The sequence below is a fragment of the Salvelinus fontinalis genome, chromosome 34 (assembly GCF_029448725.1).
Source record: "Salvelinus fontinalis isolate EN_2023a chromosome 34, ASM2944872v1, whole genome shotgun sequence".
Classification (NCBI taxonomy): Eukaryota; Metazoa; Chordata; class Actinopteri; order Salmoniformes; family Salmonidae; genus Salvelinus; species Salvelinus fontinalis.
This window is the reverse complement of record NC_074698.1, coordinates 14,108,598-14,133,518: the sequence shown is the minus strand read 5'-3', so window position 1 is coordinate 14,133,518 and position 24,921 is coordinate 14,108,598. Positions and strand designations below refer to the sequence as shown.

Sequence of the window (24,921 nt, the reverse complement as noted above, 5' to 3'; positions counted from 1 at the left end):
AAATACATTTGATAACATCAGAGAATAGGCCTACGCTTCTTCTATTTAATTTTATAAAAATATATGGCTTGTAATAATAATAATAACAATAAGACGAAAACATTTCTCCATTGGAACGCGTTCAAGGATATCGTGGAGTATAGGTAAATATCAATGTTGTGATTGCGTTCACATTACCCAATGTTTACCTCCTGCGTAAAAGCACATAAGGCTAGCCGGTAGACCTATTTATAATACAGGCCTTATGAATTATTCAGAAACACAAATATTTTTTTTCATTTGAAATTGAGTGATGGCTTATGTTATTAAGGTCTCTTTTTGGTGTGGCCCTATAAGCTCTTGCAAATGAAAATATCTCAGTAAAGGATTGCGCATGCCGCTAATTTCCCTCTCTAATACATTTAACATGACAAATATCATAGTCAACATTGTTCTTTTATGATTTGAGCATTATATAGATATTTAATCTATGCCTACATTTAGAGATGGAATCCCTAATTCTAAGTCAATAATATAAAACATCCAGCACATTAAATCATTAAATCAAAATCTGCTACCCAATCTGTAATGGCTATAATGACGTATGAGAATAACATGGATCTGAAAAATCACAACGTTGACAAAATTATATTTCTTACTGAATTATAGTTTTTTGTGTTCCACATTGTAATTGCCCTACTCTGATCACTACAAGAGGGTCAAAAAGTAGCACACCCCAAATATGGACGATTTCACATACATTTTCCCAACAGAAGGGATTTTCCATAGGCTAGATATTGCTTTTGAGAAGTCTGAAATACCCAAACCCAAATGCAGCATCTCATTCCACAGAATCTGATGGCACTGCAGCATAGAAATAGATCAGTAGCCTACCTAACCAAAACAATCGAGGCGTCTCCACATTATTCAGGTGGCGATAATATTAGCATGATATTGATGCTAATTTTGACAGTGAGATCTTGTCCTGCAGGAAACTGAGCAAAATAATCATCGACCAATCACATTGATTGCCGGTGTTGCATGCGTGAAAGTTTGCTGCTCCTTTAAGACTTTTCCCCCCACTTTTTTTTCTCTTTCCTCACACAACGGAGCTCTTTAAGCCCGGTTGCGCGACACAGAGCAGGCATTCATAGATGGGCAGCGCGAGCGAGGGGGCTAGGGAGTGAGCGCGAGCGTAACTTTGGAAACTCGGGAACACACGGACTCTCGTGCTAAGCGGGCGACCTCATTTTTCATTACTGAAGTAAGGCGCTTAGCTTTTGAAATACTTTCCTGTCTCTGCTGTTCTCTCTCTCTCTTTCTTTCATTTGTCAAATAATCAAGCCATAAAGTTCATCTAAATTGTGCAGTTAGAAATTATGTATTACACCTGCATCTTTTCTAAATTATTGTTTTATTTAAATTATTATACTATTATTATTAGGCTATTATCATCATAACTATTATCATATTACTATTGTTACATTTAAACTGTCTCTTATGATAATCCTGCTGTGTAAAGTGGGCATCGCCTGCTCTGTTATAGCAGGAGATGATTATCGTGACAGGCAGGAGAAATACATGTTTAATACGCATCCCAGTAAGATATTATATATATTTTTTGCAAGTGTATGCTACAGACTATATAGGTTAATACAAATAGGCCTACAGACATACATTTCAATTATGAACCAGCTTTAAAGTTATGTATTCCGTTTAGGTGTGCCTTGTCGTAAACGGTCCTTTCGAAGTTATACAATTATTTCTAGACCAGTGAAAAATATAGTTTTAGATATAACGTCAGGGATTGATCGAGTTCAAGTTGAACTCAACGAAACTTTTCCCATTAACAGCAAACTTTGACTCCTTAATTACATCTACTGACTATCCCGACATTCATGACGCATGGAACTATTTTCAACGAGATGAGGCATTTGACAGTATTATGCCTATTTATTCGTGAGTATTTACAGGTTGACTAATATACTCATCACTGAGATAAAGTTAGTCAACAAGATCATCCATTTCATAATGCGTTAAAAGCTGGACGTGTTCTCGTCATCTCTGATCAGTGGTTAGTGCCAACAAACTGCTCAATGCCTACAATATTCTAGACCTGCATCAGAACTCAAACTCAAAGGCCAAATTCACCAATAGGTCATAGAATTGTCACGTTTTATTCAATTCTTTAGAGACAATTGTTTTGGAATAAAGAAAAACCTCAGATTCAGATTGGCTATGCCACATTTCTGGATATGTTAAAGTTTTTTAATTTTATTATAATAAATGAACACGTTACAACTAACTAAGGGAAAGAGACTACAGCATCAATCATGGAAAAATATTTTCGTAAATCAAGGGCAATTTATTGTTAGGTCAAGCGATAAGAAGGGCTTTGGAGTCCACTTCTTTCATGTAAATTAATAACGGTTGCTATAGAAAAAGTCTAATTGATGGAAAGTTAGACATCATAAACACCATTTAAGAGGAATGTAGAGAACAATCAATATACTGTTTGCTACACAATATATTTATATATATATATATATACAGTAGAGCCTATACTGACAATAAATTAGATACGAGTTTTCAATGTGGACGAGAATAAATTGGCATTTAACTACTGCTTTAATAATCACAGGACAGACAAACCGTGTGTCTTTCATAGTTCTGAACTAATCTGAAGGACAACCTGGTGAAAATACTTTCTCTGTAAAGAAATTTGCTCATTGAAAAAAAAACTGTCGCGATTGAATCACATAGGAACTCTGTTCTGGCAGCAACCAACTCGAAATACCGGAGTTGTCATCAATTATTGACACCTTATATGTCCATTACAAACCCGTTATTAGCCTATATATACACGACATGACCAAAAGTATGTGGACACCTGCTCTTCGAACATCTAATTTCAAAATCATGGGTATTAATATGGAGTACGCCCCCCTTTGCTGCTATAACAGCCTCCACTCTTTTGGGAAGGCTTTCCACAAGAAGTTAGAACATTGCTGCAGGGACTTGCTTCCATTCTGCCTGGCTCGCAGTCATAGTTCCAATTAATCCCAAAGGTGTTCGATTGTGTTGAGGTCAGGGCTCTGTGCAGGCCAGTCAAGTTCTTCCACACTGATCTCGACAAACCATTTCTGTATGGACCTCGCTTTGTGCACAGGGCTATTGTGATGCTGAAACAGGAAAGGGACTTCCCCAAACTGTTGCCACAAAGTTGGAAGCATAGAATCGTCTAGAATGTCATTATATTCTGTAGCGTTAAGATTTCCCTTCACTATAATTAAGGGGCCTAGCCTGAACTATGATAAGCAGCCCCAGACCATTATTCCTCCTCCACCAAACTTTACAGTTGTCACTATGCATTCGAGCATCTTCCAAACCCAGTCCATCGGACTGCCAGATGGTGAAGCGTGATTCATCACTCCAGAGAACACGTTTCCACTGCTACAGAGTCCAATGGATCTTTACACCATTCAGGCCTATGCTTGGCATTGTGCATGGTGATCTTAGGCTTGTGTGTGGCTGCTCGGACATGGAAACCCATTTCATGAAGCTCCCAACAAACAGTCCTTGTGCTGACATTGCTTCATGAGGCAGTTTAGAACTCCGTAGTGAGTGTTGCAACTGAGGACAAACTATTTTTACGTGCTATGTGCTTCAGTACTTCGGCGGTCCTGTTCTGTGAGCGTGTTTGGCCTACTACGACTTCCCGAATGAGCCGTTGTTGCTCCTATATGTTTCAATTTCACAATAACAGCACTTACAGTTGATCGAGCTGGCAGAGCAGACATTTTAGGAACTGACTTGTTGGAAAGGTGGCATCCGACGACAGTGCCACATTGAAAGTCACTGAGCTCTTCAGTAAGACCATTCTACTGCCAATGTTTGTCTATGGAGATTGCATGGCTGTGTGCTCGATTGTATACTGACAGGTGTGGCTAAAATAGCGAATCCACTAAATTGATGGGGTGTCCTCATACTTTTGTATATATAGTGTATAACGTTTCAATATTTTATTCTAAGTAGCCTGAGTGAGTGTCCTCCTGTCATTTAAAAAGTAGGCCCATAGCCTCATATGCGGAGGCGCAATTGGAGATCGTTTGTTGAGAGCGCAGTTACCCATACGGACATAGGCCTATTCAGATTAACATCTGTGCCAGAGACTTATTAATAAGCTTCAACGTAACATACATATGGTCAAGCTATTCGAGAAAATACTAGTAGGCGCGCTATTGCTGGATGAGAGTCACGAAATGCAACGTCTAACCTGTATTTTGCTATTAATCAGAACCTTATTGACTAAAACGCACCAGTCAAATCTCTTTGCAAGATCACGGCGTTGCAATGCGATCCATTAGGCCTAATACGGCTGTAATTAAACACTGTTGGGCCGTGGCAAAGGAAGCATCATCACCCCACCACATGCTCTTCTCCCTACTGACCAATGTAACACTATCATACTATCATGGGGGCAACAGCTATGTGCGTGGACAGGATAACAAATCGGCGTACAGAACGGGGGGGGGGGGGGGGGGGGGTTAATTGTGACCACCAGGTGCACAACAGGATGTGGTTGAGGTATCAGATGAGATGGCACAGTCCCGCCAATGCTCTGATATTTCACCACCAGCAGTGTGCATGTCAGCGGCATCAAATGTTACAAAGGATCAATTGGGCACTAGAGAGACAACCATTATGCATTTAACTTCTACAATATGACTGATTCAACGAGTAAATCAATTCCAAAACAAACAGCCTATAGTTTGTTATTACAGTTCACAAGTTCGCTTAATCAAAACGTTAAGGTGGTGTTGGCCTATACAGGCGGGCGTTGATTCTATGGACAAAACTACACATTTGACCCCAATAGGCCGCATACAGACCCATAGCATATACTTTTTCAAACAGAATGTGTCCAATTCACACATGCGCATAGACACGAACCCACGCGTTTTATATTTCCAGCGCCAGCCCATGTTTATCTAAGAGCTCGGAGGTATAAATCGAAGCCCTGTGCTGGTGCGGGCTCGTATTTTTCCAACGCTTTCTCTCGGGAGAGCTTGCAATAAGTGCCAAACCTTAAACAGTAGCTTGTTAGCAGGAGTCGAGGCCTGGGCTAGAATAACAGACCGTCTCCACTAATTATGGGCTTCAGATTCGCTTCTATATGATTGCAGTTTTGTACGTTTCGTAATAATTTATATTACATCCTTTATATGCTAATTCAATGAAAGTATTCTGAGCAAACAAGCTACAGCCTAGCCCTTTAGCCCTATTAGCTACCTGCATGTCCATAGCCCAGCCTTCAGGCTATAATTAAGCAATATCTTATGAGGGGCTGTGGTATATGGTGAATATACCACAGCTAAGGGATGTTCTTGCTCATAACGCAACGAGGAGTGCCTGGATACAGCCCTTAACGTGGTATATTGGCCATGTACCACAAACCCCGAGGTGCCTTATTGCTATTATAAACTGGTTACCAATGTAATTTGTAAGTCGCTCTGGATAAGAGCGTCTGCTAAATGACTTAAATGTAAATGTAATTAGAGCAGTACAAATACATGTTTTGTCATACCTGTGGTGGTATATGGTCTGATATACCAATGCTGTCAGCCAATCAGCATTCTGGGCTCGAACCACCCAGTTTAACAATATGTTCTATATTTCACTCACTCACTAGGGTATTGTTTTCTAATTCATACTCTACTTTATGTCCTTTGCAGTATTTAGCTAAAGGACTACAATTTCAAAGACTGCAAGGGAGAGGACACTGTTCTACTGGAGCAAGAGGTGGGAATCAACAGGTAAACTGGGATCCACAATACGCGCTCAGCGTAAGATACCAGCAACACGGATGGAAAGAACTTTGATGAGGAATCCTAACAGAATTTTAGAACGTAGACTGAGAGTTGAGACTGACTGGGAGTTTATATAAAGGAGACCTCGAGTGACAGAAGCAATCCTTTAGTTTTAAACAGGAATAGTTTATATTCCTGAAAAAGGGTGAACTTCTTCATTAGTTCAGACATAGGGATAGGGCTAGGCTTAGTAGTTGAACACCCATAGGCCAAGAAACTATACCCTGTACACTTTCTGTTACTCATCTGAGGGGGGAAGCTTTCTTGGAAGAGGGGAAAGATGTCGGGAGAGGAGCAGAGTTTATCTGAGTTAGAAATGAGTCCGGGGGTCTCGGACGACGGTCACTCCTTGTCACCGGGTCACTCATCCAGTGCCGCAGGCGGAGGAGACTCACCCCTGTCCGGTCCGCAGCCCCAGCTGACAGGGGTCGGCGACGACGCCCTATCCGATGTAGCTGGCGGGATTTCCATCAAGTCCGATGAAGACGACGATCGCTTTCCCATTGGTATCCGCGAGGCAGTGAGCCAGGTGCTGAACGGCTACGACTGGACACTCGTGCCTATGCCTGTGCGCGTAAACTCCGGCAGCAAAAGCAAGCCGCACGTGAAAAGGCCTATGAACGCCTTCATGGTGTGGGCACAGGCCGCACGGAGAAAACTGGCAGACCAGTATCCCCACCTCCACAACGCTGAACTCAGCAAAACCCTCGGGAAACTATGGAGGTAAGGGAAAGCGTTTATTACAGCGTCGGTCCGCTTTGATAAACAACAATAAACATCCAGGGTTACACAAGTTCAAATGCGTTCTTAGTCACAACATTCTGGGTCAAAAGTTCAAAGCACACTTCATGATACAGTAGCTTTGAATTACGGACCCATTAAAACATCAAAACAACTTAAAAAGTCATAGATCTTAGATTTTTCAAGGCAGGTTCCCTTCTTTACAGCAATGAGTTTCTCAACCAAATTAGCTGAGATATCTTAAAATAATATTCTACCAGCTCAGATTAAAGCTTGTTAGAGCGTTTCCCCACCAAGGAATGTTGATTTAAGCCCTACAACCTAAAAAAAATGAAATAATTATGTTGATTATGTAGCCTAAAGAAAACCAAAAACATTTAGTTATGCGTTTTTTTGTAATCACATTATAGTGACTGGAATTTCATAACCCACTTAATTCATGGTGGTTTAGGAGGGAGATGGCTGCAGTGGGAATTACTGAGGTTTTTGTAATCCCCTCATCTACATGTTTTAAAGCACAGACCAGTATGGCAGATATACACTTTTACAGCCCTCTCATTTGTAATTGAGAGTGCCATATTAAAGAACCTACTATGTAAAAAGATATCCAAGATTTTACTGGTCAATGGGTTGAATGGCTAGTTCGGTCAGCCTTTAAAACACAGATATGGAGGACTGTTGCTAGGTCAGACGAGTGCGTGCTGATTGGAAGGCACAGAGAGGCTAATTCATTAACCTTATAAGGAGGCAACATTAATTAGATAAAGACTTGACCTTGAGCCCGCGCATGATTGTATAATTGGCCAAGAAACATGCTGAACTGGGAGTCTCAAAGGTCAGTGTTTTCTCATGCCAGTCCCCCTGACTCCACCATCAGTAATATGGATTTATGTTACGTGCACAGGATGCATCTTTAGCCTGTGTCTTAATTTCATTACACTCCAGCAGAAAATCCCCTAGTGTGGGCAGGTTTTCTGATGCAGCTGTGCAGATGGTGGATCCGATTTAGAACGAGATGAAAATCAAGTGAATGTTTCAGAGGCAAAACTGACAGGTAGAAATAATCTCCACAGTAGAAATATTGTCAATTGTTCTTTTCTAAAAATGCTTTAATGCTCAACAAGGGGAATAGCAGCATTTCCTATGTGTGTTGCCATTACACCAGTTAGACATTTTAAACAAAGTAAAATACTAGAATACTTAGTAGATTGAATATAAAAGGTGATATGTCCCAGTTGACACAGACCACATGGTAAATAAAATGTAATTATTCTTCTATTGGAGTTGGACAAGGTTATTGACCTCTGGAATGTGGAGGTGTGTAAGGAACCAGCACTGTGTCACTGTTATCTTAACACACATATTATGGTCATCATGTTATCAAAATACATGCTGTTAAATGTTCTCAGACTACTGAAATGTCCTCATTCAAACAGAATGGCTTACTGCATTAGAGTTTGACACATGCATAACCCTAACCCAGCAGCACAAAACATCTCTACTTTAAGTTCCTCCTGGCTGAAATTAAAATGTTCTATCATTGGTATTTCAAAAACGATTTTCTCCCTCATAGGCTCTTGAATGAGAGTGATAAGAAGCCTTTCATCGAGGAGGCGGAGAGGCTGAGGAAGCAGCACAAGAAGGACTACCCGGAGTACAAGTACCAGCCACGCCGCCGCAAGAACGGCAAACCTGGCTCCGGCTCTGAAGCTGACGGCCACTCGGAGGGTGAGGTCAGCCATTCACATTACAAGAGCCTCCACCTGGACGTGGCGGCCCACGTCGGGGGGGCGGGGTCTCCTCTGGCTGATGGACACCACCCACATACTGCAGGTATGCCACAGGGTCTGACCAGCCCTATCGATGCAGTTTGTCACACATCCCCATTCTAAATAATATACCACAAGCCAGGCTGACAATATCTCTGACATCTTTGCTTTGTGTCTCCCCACAGGCCAGAGCCACAGCCCTCCTACACCACCCACCACCCCCAAGACGGAGCTCCAGTCTGGGAAGTTGGGCGATGGGAAGCGGGAGGGCGGTGGAGCAGGGGGATCCCGTGGGGGAATGGGGGTAGGAGCGGAGGGTGGCTCTGGATCAGGGTCAGGGAAACCACACATTGATTTCGGCAACGTGGACATCGGTGAGATCAGCCACGAGGTGATGGCCAACATGGAGCCATTTGATGTGAACGAGTTTGACCAGTACCTGCCCCCCAATGGGCACCCGGGGATTGGACAGAGTGCTGGGTCAGCGGCAGCAGCAGGGTCCTCTGCCTCTCCCTATGCCTACGGTATCTCCTCTGCCCTGGCCGCGGCCAGTGGACACTCTGCGGCGTGGCTATCCAAGCAGCACCAGCAGCATCATGCCTCATCTCTGGGCTCCGACCCCTCCAAGGCCCAGATTAAGAGTGAGGCCGTCTCGGGGGGACACTTTGCCGAAGCATCCTCAGGGGGTTCCCATGTCACCTACACTCCCCTCAGCCTGCCCCACTACAGCTCTGCTTTCCCCTCACTGGCCTCCAGGGCCCAGTTTGCAGAGTATGCTGACCACCAGGCCTCGGGATCCTACTACGCCCACTCCAGCCAGGCCTCAGGGCTATACTCTGCCTTCTCCTACATGGGGCCCTCGCAGAGACCCCTGTATACAGCCATCACTGACCCGTCCAGCGTGCCACAGTCACACAGCCCCACGCACTGGGAGCAGCCGGTCTACACCACCCTATCGCGGCCCTGACAAAGACCGAGAGCAGAGGGCTCTGGTGCAGATTTGGCCCCAACGGCAGACCCACAGAGCGGAGGAGACCTGGGTTGGAGGCAGTGGGGAGATGGAATCCCCTTCTGGTCTGGCCCAGATGCAGGAAGGCCTGTAGGGTCCAAGGAGGAATGGAGATCAGATGATTTTATGGGGTAACGTGTGGTGTATAACTTCAATGTCGAGTACTCAGAGGGTTGGATCCTAGTTTTTAGGGTCAGAAAGAGAGAATAAATCAAATCCGTATTTAAATCTAGAGGCTTATCTTTGAAATGGTTTTATGATGTAAAGATGTCAACAGTACAGAGTGACAAACTGTTTGGCTAGCCCATCCATCCACGTCTCAGGCATGTTGAAAACAGATTAATTACATGATGTAACACAATAGCCGATATATAATCAATGACATATTCTGTGATTGGCCCAGAGGCATATTTCTTACAATTTCTTGTATCTACAGAACCACGTGCATGCGTAAAATGGACGCTCACATGACTGTAAGTCGCTTTGGATACATTTGTCTGCTAAATGACATACAGAATGCACTTATAAGTTGCCTATGTTGTAATTGGAATATACTGTATATCTATAACAAAGGGCATACAGTCCAGAAAATCTGTTTCTACAAATGTTTTATAAATTAAAATGACCAAAGTTTTGAAACCAAAACTTTAAAGACAGAAAAATATTATTTAAGTTGTTTCTCTCCGTATGACACTGTATCACAGTACTACATTGATGTTGAATTAAGGTCAACACATTTTTTCTGACCTGATTACAGCTCTTTGGTGACATACCCTCAACACTATATTGATTTATCAACCTCAATATTTTTTTCCATGGCACTGACTATTATGTTGATTCAGCATTGTCTCTTTAACACAGAACATTTCAAAACTGAATAGCGAATAAGAAGACAATACTACATAATTATTTTATATTATAATCTTTTATTAACCAAAATTGAGGTCATTAAGTATGTATCTTCAGTAGACATAATACATTATTTTCATTGTTATAATCTTTACTATTAATGTCATTATATTGTCAATGTTTTGCCATTACTACACTGAAAAGTCTGCACCACTGCCCTCACATTTTTCTAAATTGTTTGACATAAAAAATGTGGCTATACACTGAGTGTACAAAACATTAGGAACACCTGCTCGTTCCATAACATAGACTGACCAAGTGAATCCAGGTGAAAGCTATGATCCCTTATTGATGTCACTTGTTAAATCCACTTCAATCAGTGTAGATGAAGGTAAGGAGACAGGTTTAAGATGGATTTTTAAGCCTTGAGACAATCGAGACATGGATTGTGTATGTGTACCATTCAGAGGGTGAATGGGCAAGACAAAATATTTAAGTGCCTTTGAACGGGGTATGGTAGTAGGTGCCAGGCGCCCTGGTTTGAATGTGTCAAGAACTGCAACGCTGCTGGGTTTTTCATGCTCAACAGTTTCAGTTTCCCGTGTGTATCATGAATGGTCCACCATCAAAAGGACATCCAGCCAACTTGACAACTGCGGGAAGCATTGGAGTCAAAATGGGCCAGCATCCCTGTGGAATGCTTTTGACACCTTGTAGTCCATGCCCCAGCGAATTGAGGTTGTTCTGAGGGCAAAAGGGGCAGCAACTTAATATTAGGAAGGTGTTCCTAATGTTTTGTACACTCAGTGAACAGTATTTAGTGTAAAATGTTAGATTTGTAGATAGTTGTTGTAACATTTTTGCTACCTGTTTATGGCTTTTCTGAAATGCCATCATAGAAACACAGTTGCCTGAGATTGAGTGAGTAATAGCATGCATGAATGAGTTCTCGAGTCTACAGAGGGTAAGATCTCAAACTGGCCTTTATGTAATGAAATACCAACCCCTTGTTTGCAACAGAATAGCAACAATCCAAGGGGTTATTTTCTAAAGAGAGGTACCAAGAGACAACTCCAAAATAACAGTACCTGTAGTTAAAGTTGGATGCCCCTTCATCTTGTAATGTGAAATAATACCTTGTATGTTTACTTTATTCTAATACATGTGATTTCAATATTATTATTTTAAATAATGGTAGTGCTTCCTTTTGGCCCAGAACTACTTTTGGGACGTTTTTGTTCATTATGCCTTGAAGCACATGACATTTCATTTTAAATCCTACGTCTTTCTTTAGGAATTGCTTGTTCTTATGAATATTACAATTATTATTTATATTTGCTGGTATTATGTTTTTATGAGCTGTTAACAGGTTTTCTTCACCGTATTGAAAATCTTGACTGTTATTGTTGTTTTGGTGTTTTGTGTTTTCTCAGTAAGTGTTGCCAGCAGAACAAAACAACAACCTGTAAATACTAGTGGAAACAAGACCTTAGCGACGCGATGACTAATGAATTTCTCTCACACTAAATAAAACTGTATTCTATCTGCTTTTGTAAAAGTCTGTCTCCACTAATGTTTTTATACCGGCTGCCCTGAGAAAGGTAAGATGACATTGGACAACAAACATTGAATTCCAATATACCATAAATGCTACTTGCCAACGTGAATTATTTTATTATTTTCCTCACATTACATAATTAGGCTAGGGTTAGGGCTTGGGTTAGGCGATGCAACAACAGCAGTAATCACAGCTTGCAGTGACTCATTCATTGTTTCATACACTTAACAAAAGCAATTTCAGAGAATGGATAATGGCTAATTCAGTTAGGCTGAGTATGATTACAGAATATTGAAAACCATGGCAGCCCTCATCCATGAGCTCTAGGCACAGAACCCCTTTTCTTTATATTGCTGTTCTTTGCACAGGCTACACAGCACCATACAGACAACACTGAACCCCACTATGGTCCATTGCTCTGACTGGTCCCACTACATGCACTTCAGCAGTTTAAATCATGTATGTATATGCCTATGTCCATGCTTGTGTGTGATTGTGTGTTGCGGGTTAAGCCTGACTCTAATTCCCTCTATTTAATCGGCTGTGTGATACTTTGGTAAGACAAAGAGAGCCATTGACAGGGAACAGGGGGTGGAGGGAAACGGGGCAATGAGGGAGCCATACCCATAACTGCCTGGCCTGTAGCTTCGCTGGGATACAAAGGGACTCTCATACTGGCTGCACAGTCTCTGCACCCCCACCCATCCCCAAACTCCACTCCTTGCTCAGGTTGGGACTGTAATGGGATTAAAGCATTCCAAAACTGCAGAGAGATAAAGAGTTGGGCAAAATGCTTGTATGATGGAGGTAAAGAGGGAGACTGCAGGAGATTCAAATGGTGTCATTTTATGCAATGGGTATAAAAATGGACAGAAGTTTCCAAGCAGAGGTGAATGGGGGGACAAGAGAACACAGAAGGAGGGTGTTAAGTGTAGGCCCAGGGCAGAGGACAGACATTATGCATGTACGCCATAATCAGAGTGGATCTACCCTAGCGATGCCCCCTTTTCTGTGGTTGAGGAAATGGTCATGTGAAGATCTTGGGCCCCCATATGAAAGGAATGTCATGCCATCCTCAGGCAGGGAGTCTTCCAAATTCGTTGCGACCCAAAAAAACAAGCAAAAAGATACCACCAATGCCATTCCCCATTGTGGACCTATTAAATCACGCAAAATATAGCTAAGAAATTAAATGTGGATGGTTGAACAAGGGTAAAATAAAATGGTTTCCTATAAAAAAGTGTCACAGGTCAGAAACTGCACGGCACTGGTTGACTAAGGCAGAGAATATCTATTTTCTTCCTGCTTGACCTGGGCACATCCCTCATTCTCTTTCCAACAACTTTCTTTCTTTCTACTCCTTCGGCCTGTAGGAATGTCAGCCCACTAAGGACTAGAGTAAAACTAGACTGGGGTGTCATGGCCCCTTACACCAAATCTGCTAATTGGGCAAAGATCCCTCTTCAGCCCCCTCTCCCAACCTTGGGTAGTGCTTGTTGCCTCAGTAACAACCCATTTCCACTAAAACAATGAACTGACTGTGCTTGTCTGTCTGAGTGTATGTAGATAGAACAAGTGAGAGAGCTATGTCAGTTTCAGTATCTGTCCATCATTGGGAGGTATGGGTAGAACTTTCACAACAATATAAAAAAGAGCTGTTTGACTGTGGAACTCAAACTGGAGAAAAAAAACAGACTGTTGTGAAAACATATCCATGTGATTAGGGGTGTTGGGTTGGATAGGTGTTTTATCTGTACTAAGTGTACAATTCAGAGGAACTAGGTGCAAGAGCTTTGTACGGTAAAGGACACACAACTGATACAGTAAAATCCAGCGCAATACACATTCCTTTAGTCTATAATTGTGTTTGGGTCATGTCAGTGTGACTCAGTACTTCCGCCAGCCTCCAAGAAAAACATATGATGTTGAGATCTAAGAAATATGACACAGAGCTCTTAGAAATCTCAGTTCTTGGGAGGATTATTTAAAGACGTTTTGCTCAGAGCATAGTTAAAACTGTTACAGCAAGTTATTCACTCAAATTAATTTGTGAGTTGCACCATTTGTAACAGATATTCAATTACAGATGTTTTGCAATTAACTCTGCATGAATTTTTGTTGTTGTTGTTGCTCTAAACCTTATAAAAACAGTCACATAGAGACCTGCATGCAAAAAGCCAATTGTGTTGGTAAGAAAAATAATACAAAAGTACTTTCGTACAAAACAATTTAATCACAACAATAAAACAAAGAGCTCTTCCACAGCAACTGCTCTTCCCCGTCATAAAACTATTCATAAAACATAATTCGATTTTTACCTAACACAATGTAAATGTAGACATGAGTTACAATTCTCCCTTGTGAATGACAGCTGTAATAAAAGTACATAGTTCTTAGAAGCCCTACTTTCACTTCATAGATTGTATATGCTTCAATGCTTTCAAAATAAATGGAGATACAGTGGGAGAGGTCACAGGCCTAAAATGTAAAGTCTTATTAATTGATGACTTCACTCTGCAGGTTGCCTGTAGAGCTGGTTGGCCCAGTGCAGGGGTAGGTGATGTTATAGCAAAGGACCAGTATGTATGCAGGCTTTTGTTCCAGGCAAGCAGTAACACACAAGATTTGACTAATCAATGAATCATAGTCTTAAATAGACCCTGACTAGTTAAATAAGGTGCGTTAATGCTTTGCTGGAACAAAAGCTTGCACTCACACCAGCCTAGTGGGTCGCGAGATGGTCTGGCCCTGCCTCTGGCAGTCCGGTTTGGTCTGGCTCAGTCTGTGATGATGAGCTCGTCGCAGCCCCAATCTTCATAACTGCCATCAGGAAGGTACCGCCGGATGATGATGGGGATCTTCCTGCACCTGTAACAGTCACAGAAAAAACACACTCAATCATATACTGAAGAGTAACAGGCACTCTCCAAGTATCAAACTGTATAGACTCCTTCCATCATAAACTAGAAAAAAACTATGAGATTAAGCATAGCTTACTTTAGCTCTTTCATGGCAATTTGCAGAGGGTCTGTCTCTCCCTCCAGCTCCACCATGACTGGGGCACACATGCTATATCACAGAGAAAGTTATGTATAGTGACAGAGACAACATGACAGAGATATCAGACTATACATTCCTCCACATACTCAGCAGATTACCTGTCACCAACTAAACCAGCAGTTGACACCTGAGGTAGAGAATATGGCAAGAGCACAAGGTGAGTTGTACCTGTAGTGGAGGCAAAAATAAATATCTGTTGTAATATGCTGGGAATGTGGCATTCACGTCGGAGGAGATTTTTGTTTCCGTGTCCACTGCTGTCATTTTTCCCCTTTGTTGTACATCTTGTCGGACATGCTGTGGGCACTGAGCTCCTTCAAACATTACGGTGTAATGTGATTCACGTTGGCTTTGGAATGTTTTGTTATAATTCTTTTCCAAAACAGCTAGCTTTATCTTCATATTTGATCGTTTAAAATGCTAGTTTCTCTGTTTCTATATTGATATTCACCTTTAGACAAATTATTGTCTTGAGTAAAGGCAAGACATGGGTGGACTCATAAATATGCATCACAGCCATGTAGGCGATAAAGGGCATCTCTGTATCGTATTTTAATTCACTTCCAAAAAGCTAATTTGAAAAACCCATAGATAGTAGGTCTCAGCTAAGAGGCTTGACACTGGCTCTTTTTAAACAGACTATATTCACAGGGACTCAAGGGCATTAAGACATTTCTGAAAAGAAACGGGAGTTTCACTTTCCTAGCGTATTGCAACACTGCTGAGGTGTACTCACGCTATCTGGAGGGCACGTGTCCCCAGCACCCTCGCCCTTTCATATTTGGTCATGTATTGGGTTGTGATCCTCTTCTGGTTGGCCTGCGACCCCTCCCCTGCAGGCAGGATCTTCACATTCTCTTGGTCCTCCTAGTAACAGGTCAGGACCACAGGAAACAGACAGAGCAAAGAGGAAGCAGGTGGGAGAATTTTTATAAATTGAGTTTGAATTGGTGAGGAAATTGTTGAACATTGAATAGGTGACAGTAATGGATTGATTGTAGTGAAATAAAAAGCATCATACAAATATGACAGACCACAAGAGATTACTCAAACACTATAAATCTGTCCAGATACAATGAGGCTTACTATAGATAACGTTAAGAGTTAATACCTTGCTAACTAGGAAGAACAAATAGGTGGCAAACTCACATCTTCAACGTTTTCCAGGTCATCCAATCCCTCATCCTCTTCAGCGTCATCAAAGTCTCCATCATCAAAACTGCAGAGGTAACAAGAGGGATATCATAAGGTGAATGCACCAATTTGTAAGTCGCTCTGGATAAGAGCGTCTGCTAAATGACTTAAATGTAAATGTAAAATGAGTAAAGTGTAAAGAATAATACACGAAAAGGTGAACAGTGGGGTGTGGAGGCAACGTGAGCTAACTTAGACAGTTTTATTGTTCTTAACCAATCTATGTGTGTCGTATGTCTTTTAAGGCTCTCAACGTGGGAACCTTTCATGTTCTCCAAGTTATTTCATGATCACACAGGAATGTCATTTTCTCCCAGTGAAAACATGAACGGTCACTACGTTGAGCAAAAAAAAAATCACTGGGAAAACATGGAAGGTCCCTCGTTGAGTCTAAAAAGACATGCGACACACACTGTTGTACTTCATTTTTTTAGGTAACAATATCCTATATACTTACTCTCCTTCGTTGTCGGACATGTTCCCTTACTTTAGTTTGGTCAAAAACGAGTGTTTTCAAAAACAAAGATAGCGAACTTCAAAAAGCTGTTGTTAACAGCTAGATATAATCCGTTTCACCGACTTCCGGTCGCGTGGTGTGTCGATTTGATTGATGGACTAACAACTGCACCATAGTATATGGTTCCGCAAAGCGATTCAACACATGAACGATATATATATATATAAAAAACATATATATATAGTTTAAAAATATATATTTAGGCAGGGTAGCCTAGTGGTTAGAGCATTGGACTAGTAACCAAAAGGTTGCAAGTTCAAATCCCCGAGCTGACAAGGTACAAGTCTGTTGTTCTGCCCCTGAACAAGGCAGTTAACCCACTGTTCCTAGGCCGCCATTGAAAATAAGAATTTGTTCATAACTGACTTGCCTAGTTAAATAAAGGTACATAAAAAAAAGAAAAAATGACATTTAAAATCGAAACATTATCAAAAGATTATGATCATACAAATGCTTTCTGTTCATACAAAGTACAATGTTTTATTAAATATAATTTAACAAAGTTGAACTGCAAAAATAAATGTTTAAAGGAGTTATTTTTCATCCCATTAGTGAATGATTCTTTGCAGCAATTAATTTTAGGTTGACTAAGGCTTTACGGAATGCAGGAGCAATCACATCTTGTGCAAAAAGTGCAGTGTAATGGGGATAGTTTTTTTCACTTGGGAAGAAAATTCATATACTCTGCATCAGAGGCTTCTCTTAATTCGTATACACTCTCATCCACAGTCCAAGAGTCCCCATCTCTTACCCGTAATCTTCATTAATTTCTTTGTACAATTATGAGACATTCCATTGTGGCTCAATGTGTATTTGTTAACAAATATAGACCTATTTGTTCCTTCTTTACAGGGTGAGCCCGAGTCCAACTCAGTTCTTCTTCTTTAGAGAGCCTTTGCTCTTAGAGTCTTTATGACTCAGCATCTTCAGCATCTTCATGGGCTTGAACTTTGCCCTTAACGTCTTCAGGTCCTTCCCAGACTCTTTTTTTAAATCTGAGGAGGGAGAAATAGTGATACCATGATCAAATTCTGAGGAAATTAAGGAGTCTGAGGTGTAGCATTGAGGGAATAGGAATGAAAGAGAGTGTGAACAGACACGAGGAAAACAGGAAAGACAACAACAAAATAAACACTAGGAAAATACTTTCCCCTCACCTTTCTTCTTGATCATGGAAAACAGAGCATCTTCTTCTTTTTCCCTGAAAAAGACAAACCATTGGTAGGTATGAGCAAGAGCATCAAATATTTGCTTCATGAAATTTGTCTGAATCAATGGCCCTTGGTATTCATCTATGAGTTTTTCATGCACCTTTGCCTGTCCTGATCCAAGCTGTTGATGATGTGGTTCCTCTGTTCAATGATGGTGACAAGCTCCTCCATCAACTGCTGGTCCCTATAACGGTCATCCTTACTCCACTTACACTCTGGGGGGATGATGATTGAGGAGGAGATGAGGAGAGACAAACAATTAGATTAGTCATATAACAACACGTAACACATAATTAAAAATAGCAGACTGATAATTGCTGAGGAGTAGTAGATAATTGAGGGAGGGTTGTGTGAAGACTGGCCACTCACCTGGTTTGTTGAGGAGACATCTCAGTTCATATTCCACGTCTGCCTGTCTCTCCTCTAAATTCTGTTGCTTGGCCCTTGGAGTGCACATACAAATACATCAAGTCCATAAATATTTCATTTACAACACCGTCCATATGTTGGGAATGATAAAAGAAGCAGAGATAATAAAGGTGTTATGAAGGTGCTGTCTTGCTTTGATATCATTTCAGGTCAGTGCACTTACATGTATACCAGCTCTGCGTCCCTGCGCACAAGCATGTGTTTCTCATGTACTAGAGTGAACCAGTCTACCAACATGTCCTCCTCTTCCTGGTCTGAAACAAATAGGTGGATGACACTAGTCTTATCAATAACAGTTCATCTCTCACAACAACACTTTATATGATAACCGGAAGAATTACTTGGATGTTAATAATAAGCACACCACATACACGTACAACTACTGTCACGGCCGTCGAATGAAGTAGACCAAAGCGCAGCGTTGTGAGCGTACATATTCCTTTTTATTAGAAATGACGCCGACAAAAACAATAAACAATACAAAACAACCGTGAAGCTTGAGGGCTATGTGCCACAAATAAAGTTAACTTCCCACACTGAAAGGAGAGAAAAGGCTATGGTTCCCAATCAGAGACAACGATAGACAGCTGTCCCTGATTGAGAACCATACCCGGCCAAACATAGAAATACAAAATCATAGAAAACAAAAACATAGAATGCCCACCCCAAATCACACCCTGACCAACCAAATAGAGACATAAAAAGGCTCTCTTAGGTCAGGGCGTGACAACTACAGACACTCACCATTCTGGCAGTCTCTCAAGCTTCTCTCCATCTCCACCCCTCTCAGCTCCAGCCTGTCCATTCGTTTCTCCAGCTCCCCCAGCTCCACCTGCAGCTCCTCCACTGGGACATAGTTGTCTGTCTGCACCTGAAGAGACATGCATGTGTACTAGGGGACTGTTCTGATTTGGAAAAAACACTGGATAATGGGTTAATTCCATTACACTGAGATATCCTCTCACCTTCCTCTTGATGAGGGGGAAGCCATGTCCAGGGGCAGGCTTGGATTTGGGGAACTCAGAGGGGGAGACTTTACGATTGAAAGGGTTCTCCTTGCACACCTGCTAAATTGGAGATTGAAGACATTTCTGTGAAATCCATAATTGTAATATTCAAGCACACACAGTCCAAGCAGCTATCTCGAGTAGGCTATAACCTACAGTATAAGTTGGTGGTTGAAGATATCCCTCTAGTGGTGCGGGGGCTGTGCTTTGGCAAAGTGGGTGGGGTTATATCCTTCCTGTTTGGCCCTGTCCGGGGGTATCATCGGATGGGGCCACAGTGTCTCCTGACCCCTCCTGTCTCAGCCTCCAGTATTTATGCTGCAGTAGTTTATGTGTCGGGGGGCTAGGGTCAGTTGGTTATATCTGGAGTACCTCTCCTGTCTTATCCAGTGTCCTGTGTGAATTTAAGTATGCTCTCTCTAATTCTCTCCTTCTCTCTTTCTTTCTCTCTCTCGGAGAACCTGAGCCCTAGGACCATACGTCAGGACTACCGGGCATGATGACTCCTTGCTGTCCCCAGTCCACCTGGCCTTGCTGCTGTTCCAGTTTCAACTGTTCTGCCTGCGGTTATGGAACCCCTACCTGTCCCAGACCTGCTGCTTTCAACTCTTAATGATCGGCTATGAAAAGCCAACTGACATTTATTCCTGATTATTATTTGACCATGCTTGTCATTTATGAACATTTTGAAAATCTTGGCTCTCTCTAATTCTCTCCTTCTCTCTTTCTTTCTCTCTCTCGGAGGACCTGAGCCCTAGGACCATACGTCAGGACTACCGGGCATGATGACTCCTTGCTGTCCCCAGTCCACCTGGCCTTGCTGCTATTCCAGTTTCAACTGTTCTCCCTGCGGTTATGGAACCCCTACCTGTCCCAGACCTGCTGTATTCAACTCTTAATGATCGGCTATGAAAAGCCAACTGACATTTATTCCTGATTATTATTTGACCATGCTTGTCACTTATGAACATTTTGAACATCTTGGCCATGTTCTGTTATAATCTCCACCCGGCACAGCCAGAAGAGGACTGGCCACCCCTCATAGCCTGGTTCCTCTCTAGGTTTCTTCCTAGGTTTTGGCCTTTCTAGGGAGTTTTTCCTAGCCACAGCACTTCGAGATATTAGATGATGTACGAAGGGCTATATAAAAAATAGTTTCAGTCTGAAACTCACTTAACCTGATATCTTTGCATAATATTTATGTGTTGTGTAATACAAGCTTATATGTTCAGTATTTTGGGCAGGTTGAGCTGTGACATATATATCAGTGGACTAAAGAGCAGCATTATACCGTACCTTACTGTGAGAGGGGGTGGGCACCTGGCCAGAGTCATTCACTTCAGACATGCTAGGGAGTGATGGGGGTCTGAGCAGGGAGGGACTGGCTGCTGCTCCATTGGTTGACAAGGTTGGTGGGGGGTGGCTTCGGGTACAGGTTGAACTAGTGGAGATTGCTGGCACAGACACACTTTTGGGCAAAGAGAGACTCTGGGCTATATCTGATTTGCCAAGAGCACTTGGTGGTCCAGTTACACTGCATATGCTATCAGCTCCAGCTAAATTAGACACACTAAGTGAACCGGCAGAAGCTTCAGAAACACCATATGAACTAGCTTCTTCAGTTAAATTAGATATGTTAGGTGCACTAACTGCTCCAAATAAACCTCCGTACCCACTAGCTCCAGCTAGACCAGATACACCAAGTGATCTGGCTACTTCAGCTAGATTAGATACATCAAGGGAACTAGCAGTCTCAGCCAAGTAAGATGAACTTGTGGTTTTAGCTTCAGTCAAATTAGACAAACCAAGTGAACTAGCTGCTTTGGACAAGTTGGTTGATTCTCCAACTCCAACATCTGCTAAATTACATACATCAAGTGCGCCAGCTGCTTCAGCCATGTTAACTATCCCACCAACATCAGCTGACTCAGATATACCAATTGAACAAGGTTCTTCAGCTAAATTAGATACAGGAAGTGAGCATCCTGCTTCAGCTAAACTTTCTTTCTTTGGTGCATTAGCAATTTCAGGTAAATGTACTGTGTCATCCGCTCCAGCAATACTAGACTTGTCAACTTCTCTGGATGTGTCCTCTAAATGAGCTTGGCAATGTGAGCTGGTTGCTTCAGCTAACTGACTGGTACCACACCATGTCTGGCTGGTTACCATTGAGGGCTGTGCTTGGCCTTCAGCACCACTCATTGTGTTATCTTCCCCTGTGTAATCATCATCAGCCTCCTCATCCTCAAACTCCCCAAAGGGGTTGGGAGGGGGTTCTCTCGCTCTGTACCAACTCCCTCTGAGGGAGGGTATAGAGCCTGAGCGTGGGGGCTTGGGCATACTAGGGGGCGGGGCAGGGGGCAGCTTTGGCCAGGGCCCTGGCTGGACAAGCTCCAGCCACGGTGGGTCTTTGGGTTTACGGGGCCCACTGGGTTGGCCAAACCTGATGTCAAAAGTTAAAGAAATAAATAGGCATTAATTGGACAATTCTACTCAAAGTTACATAATGTGTTATGTCTGATGAACAAACTTACCTGCGAGAAGGATTAGGTAAGGTTTTATTATCAACTGGGTAACCTGCAGAGAGAGGGAGATGGATAGAGAAACATTTAGTGGATATGTTTTAAATGAGGAGAAGATGGGGTGTTTACACAGAATTGAGTGTACTGAAATATTCTGATAACAATGACATACTCTTCATACAGTCGTAAAGTGAGGTCAGAATTGAGAAGCTGGAGTCGGTGGTTTTGTCTTACTCACTAGAAACAAGGGGGCTGTCCATGGCTTTAGGTGGACGGGTTCTAGGTGCAGGACGAGGAGGGGTGGAGTCTAACACCCGCCTGGGTGCAGGAACTGGCCGTTCAGGGCTTGCAGAAGCCGAATCGCTGTCTGGTGTTACAGTGAGTGTTTCGGTTGTCTGAATGGGCCGTGTCCCTGCTTCTTCAAGCCTTCCCTCTTCTACAGTGGGCTTTGGAGGACGGGGTGGCATTGGCTTCTTTAGTGTGTCGTGCCTTATCTTTCTCTTACCTCCCTCCGTCTCTGTCTCTCCTCTTCCAAAAATAACTGTCTCATGTGAGTCTGTTTTTCCAATAAAATCAGAGAGATCGGGGTTGTCTGTTAATCCACCCTGAGATAGTGTCACCTCCTGCTCATCAAATATGGGCAGATTCTCTATTGATCCAGTTTGTTTACTGTAGTCGGGGCGGGCATTTTGACTGGCTGTCAAGTGGTGGGTGCAGACCAAGGAGCCAACTTCACTCCCCTCTTTGTAAGACCCTGGTAAGAGAGTGCTGCTGCACACACTGCATCTGAAAGAGAAACACAGGATGACATGAGAGGGACACAAATCACAGATTATATTTCACTGTCTGCAGATAAGGATAAACTAGCGTTGCCTTCTGAGCAGTAGTTACCTGAAGCAGCTGCGGTGGTAGAGTTTCCCCTCAGTGAGATGTCTCTGCACCAGGTGGACGTGCTTCAAGCAGGAGGCACAAATGCTGCATGGCCTGCCTCTGTTGGATCGCTCCTCAGTCCTTGACTGTTGAGCAGGGGAGGTCAGCCAATGGCAACAGTAAAGAAGAAGAAATGTTAGAATTTGGAAAGAAAGAGGAGATTGAGATAAATAACTTTGTGGACAGAGTTGAGATTAAGTAATAAAAAAATAATAACAAATTCAAATTAAAATGGCTTCATAACAACTTTATTACATTACCTTGGCGGGCTGCAAACCTCCAAGAGAGTCAGGTTGTGTCTTGGAGTGACTGGAGCACTCTGCGACACATGGCGTCTTCAAACTGGCTGGACCGGCTGCTTAATAAAGATGCACACTTTGAATACACACACATTTGACAAAAAAGACAGGTGGAACCAACCATGTGCTGTTTTCCCAATTTGACTATGACACAATTTAGCCACACACCATGAGACTTCTTGTTGAAGTAGTGGTAGTAATGGGAGAGGTAAGTGATGATGCTTAGCCGGTCTGGCACCTCTGTGGACACCATGTCCTTAGCATCCAGCAATGCAGGGATTCCCAGCTTTGACTGTGCAACCTCAAATGCCTGGTAGAAGACATGGATCAATAATTAAATGCCAGACAGATCGGACAATATAAACAGATGTAGTACAATGTATGAACATAAACATGCATTGAGACAGTTATGCATGCATGCAGGTAAAACATAATTACGTAAAACTCACCAGATGGTTGTTTTCATAAACGTTATCTTTGGAGAGGGAGTTGAAGTCTCTGGAGCAAAAGCAGAATAGTACTATGTGATACAAATGATGGGAATCAATATGTTTTGACCATGACAGTTTACAATCCAAGGTAACACCAAGTAATTGAGTCCCCTCAACTTGCTCAACAACCACATTATTCATTATCAGATTCAGCTGAGGTCTAGAATGTATGGAGTAATTTGTACCAGATACAATGCTCTTAGTTTTAGAGATGTTCAGGACTAGGTTATTACTGGCCAACCATTCTAAAACTGACTGCAAATCTCTGTTCAGGGTTCCAGTGTTTTCACTATCTGCGGTTGCTGACGCATGAAGGGTTCAATCATCCCCATACATAGACACACAGGCTTTGTTTAATGCCAGTGACAGGTCATTAGTAAAAATAGAAAAAAGGAGAGGGCCAAGAGAGCTGCCCTGCGGCACACCACACTTTACATGTTTAACATTAGAGACGTTTCCATTAAAGAATGGAGGGGGGAGAGGAAAGGATAGAGGAAGCTTAAGGAGAGTTAACTTGGAGCTTAGGCCATGCTGTGGTTCCGTGTATCAGGGCAGACAAATCCACTGTGACAGGATTCAGGTCCCTGCTACAGCTAAAGATAAGAGTTTGCCAGCCGCTCTGGATCAGCATAAGGACAGGCAGGAACTGAGTCCTATAGGCCTACTGTCAACAATGTACTCACATACAACACATTGACTGGGGCAGAGCTACAGGGGTGGGATTGTGTGGGAGACTGGGCGCCAGTGATGGCCCACAGTAGAAGAGAGGATGGGGAAGCTTACAGGAGAGTTCACATTGCTATTCTAATTTATTTGATATACTTACATCAAATCAGGTCGGTGTTTGTGGATAATGGCACAGAACGCCAATCCATCTCTGAATGAAGAAGACATGTTCCTTATCTCTACATTGGGGTAATTTTCGCATTTTATGCGACACCATTCTTGTAAAGCTTTCAATGACCCCATGATAGAATTTCATCCTCCCATGTTAAATTGAGAAAGTCAACAATCACTTCAACCTCAACCTGTCAGATCCTGGATATTCAACCCTGTGTAGCACACCCACTAGCTACGTTAGCTTGTTGGCTATATTTGTCGACCAAGTCAAACCAAGTTAAACATTGTTTTTACTGAGAAAACATATGTGACTTCACTGTAACTTGTTTCCAATGTGTTGTTCCCCCAAATTCTCTAATCTCAGCGAAGTAGATCCTTGAAGTAAAAAATAGCGAGCAACGTCCACTTTCGCCGGTTGATTTGCTGTAAAATGTTGACACAACAATAAATCTCTTCACCCAGGTATTTTTTTCGTTCGAATCACTTTTGGCTTACATTTTCATAAATGTGTTACGTTGTTTAGCGATCGTGGCTTTCCGAGATAATGTACTATCCCGAAGAGTTGATCACACAGAATAAACACCAAAACAAACCCGTTACTGTACCACACCGTAACTGTACTGACTACACATGTACAGCAGTACAC

General features: G+C 42.3%; 3 protein-coding genes across 4 annotated transcripts; 1 reads left to right on the top strand and 2 right to left on the bottom strand.

The window, feature by feature from the left end:
- Window positions 1-1,081: 1,081 nt before the first annotated feature.
- On the top strand, window positions 1,082-9,418 carry LOC129833216 (transcription factor Sox-10-like). The gene is made up of 4 exons (XM_055897633.1): window positions 1,082-1,243; window positions 5,715-6,572; window positions 8,164-8,423; window positions 8,545-9,418. The coding sequence occupies exons 2-4, from the start codon at window positions 6,130-6,132 to the stop codon at window positions 9,324-9,326; spliced, it is 1,485 nt and encodes a 494-aa protein (XP_055753608.1). The 5' UTR covers window positions 1,082-1,243; window positions 5,715-6,129; the 3' UTR covers window positions 9,327-9,418.
- A 4,570-nt stretch (window positions 9,419-13,988) lies between these two features.
- Window positions 13,989-16,653, bottom strand: LOC129833218 (DNA-directed RNA polymerases I, II, and III subunit RPABC2). Its single transcript, XM_055897634.1, has 5 exons — window positions 16,487-16,653; window positions 15,985-16,054; window positions 15,572-15,702; window positions 14,773-14,844; window positions 13,989-14,643 (listed from the first exon to the last, which is right to left on the bottom strand). The coding sequence occupies exons 1-5, from the start codon at window positions 16,504-16,506 to the stop codon at window positions 14,553-14,555; spliced, it is 384 nt and encodes a 127-aa protein (XP_055753609.1). The 5' UTR covers window positions 16,507-16,653; the 3' UTR covers window positions 13,989-14,552.
- A 334-nt stretch (window positions 16,654-16,987) lies between these two features.
- Window positions 16,988-24,903, bottom strand: LOC129833213 (MICAL-like protein 1). 2 transcript variants are annotated; one of them, XM_055897629.1, is made up of 15 exons: window positions 24,262-24,903; window positions 23,394-23,442; window positions 23,113-23,254; window positions 22,906-23,000; window positions 22,607-22,731; window positions 21,954-22,501; window positions 21,728-21,770; window positions 20,490-21,636; window positions 19,152-19,253; window positions 18,931-19,057; window positions 18,350-18,440; window positions 18,127-18,200; window positions 17,858-17,972; window positions 17,704-17,747; window positions 16,988-17,541 (listed from the first exon to the last, which is right to left on the bottom strand). In XM_055897629.1, exons 1-15 carry the CDS (start codon window positions 24,402-24,404, stop codon window positions 17,417-17,419), a joined length of 2,970 nt encoding a protein of 989 aa, XP_055753604.1. In that variant the 5' UTR covers window positions 24,405-24,903; the 3' UTR covers window positions 16,988-17,416. The 2 variants fall into 2 exon arrangements, with proteins under 2 accessions (XP_055753604.1, XP_055753605.1); XM_055897630.1 differs by having other exon boundaries at window positions 19,152-19,250; window positions 24,262-24,902.
- Between the last annotated feature and the right edge of the window lie 18 nt (window positions 24,904-24,921).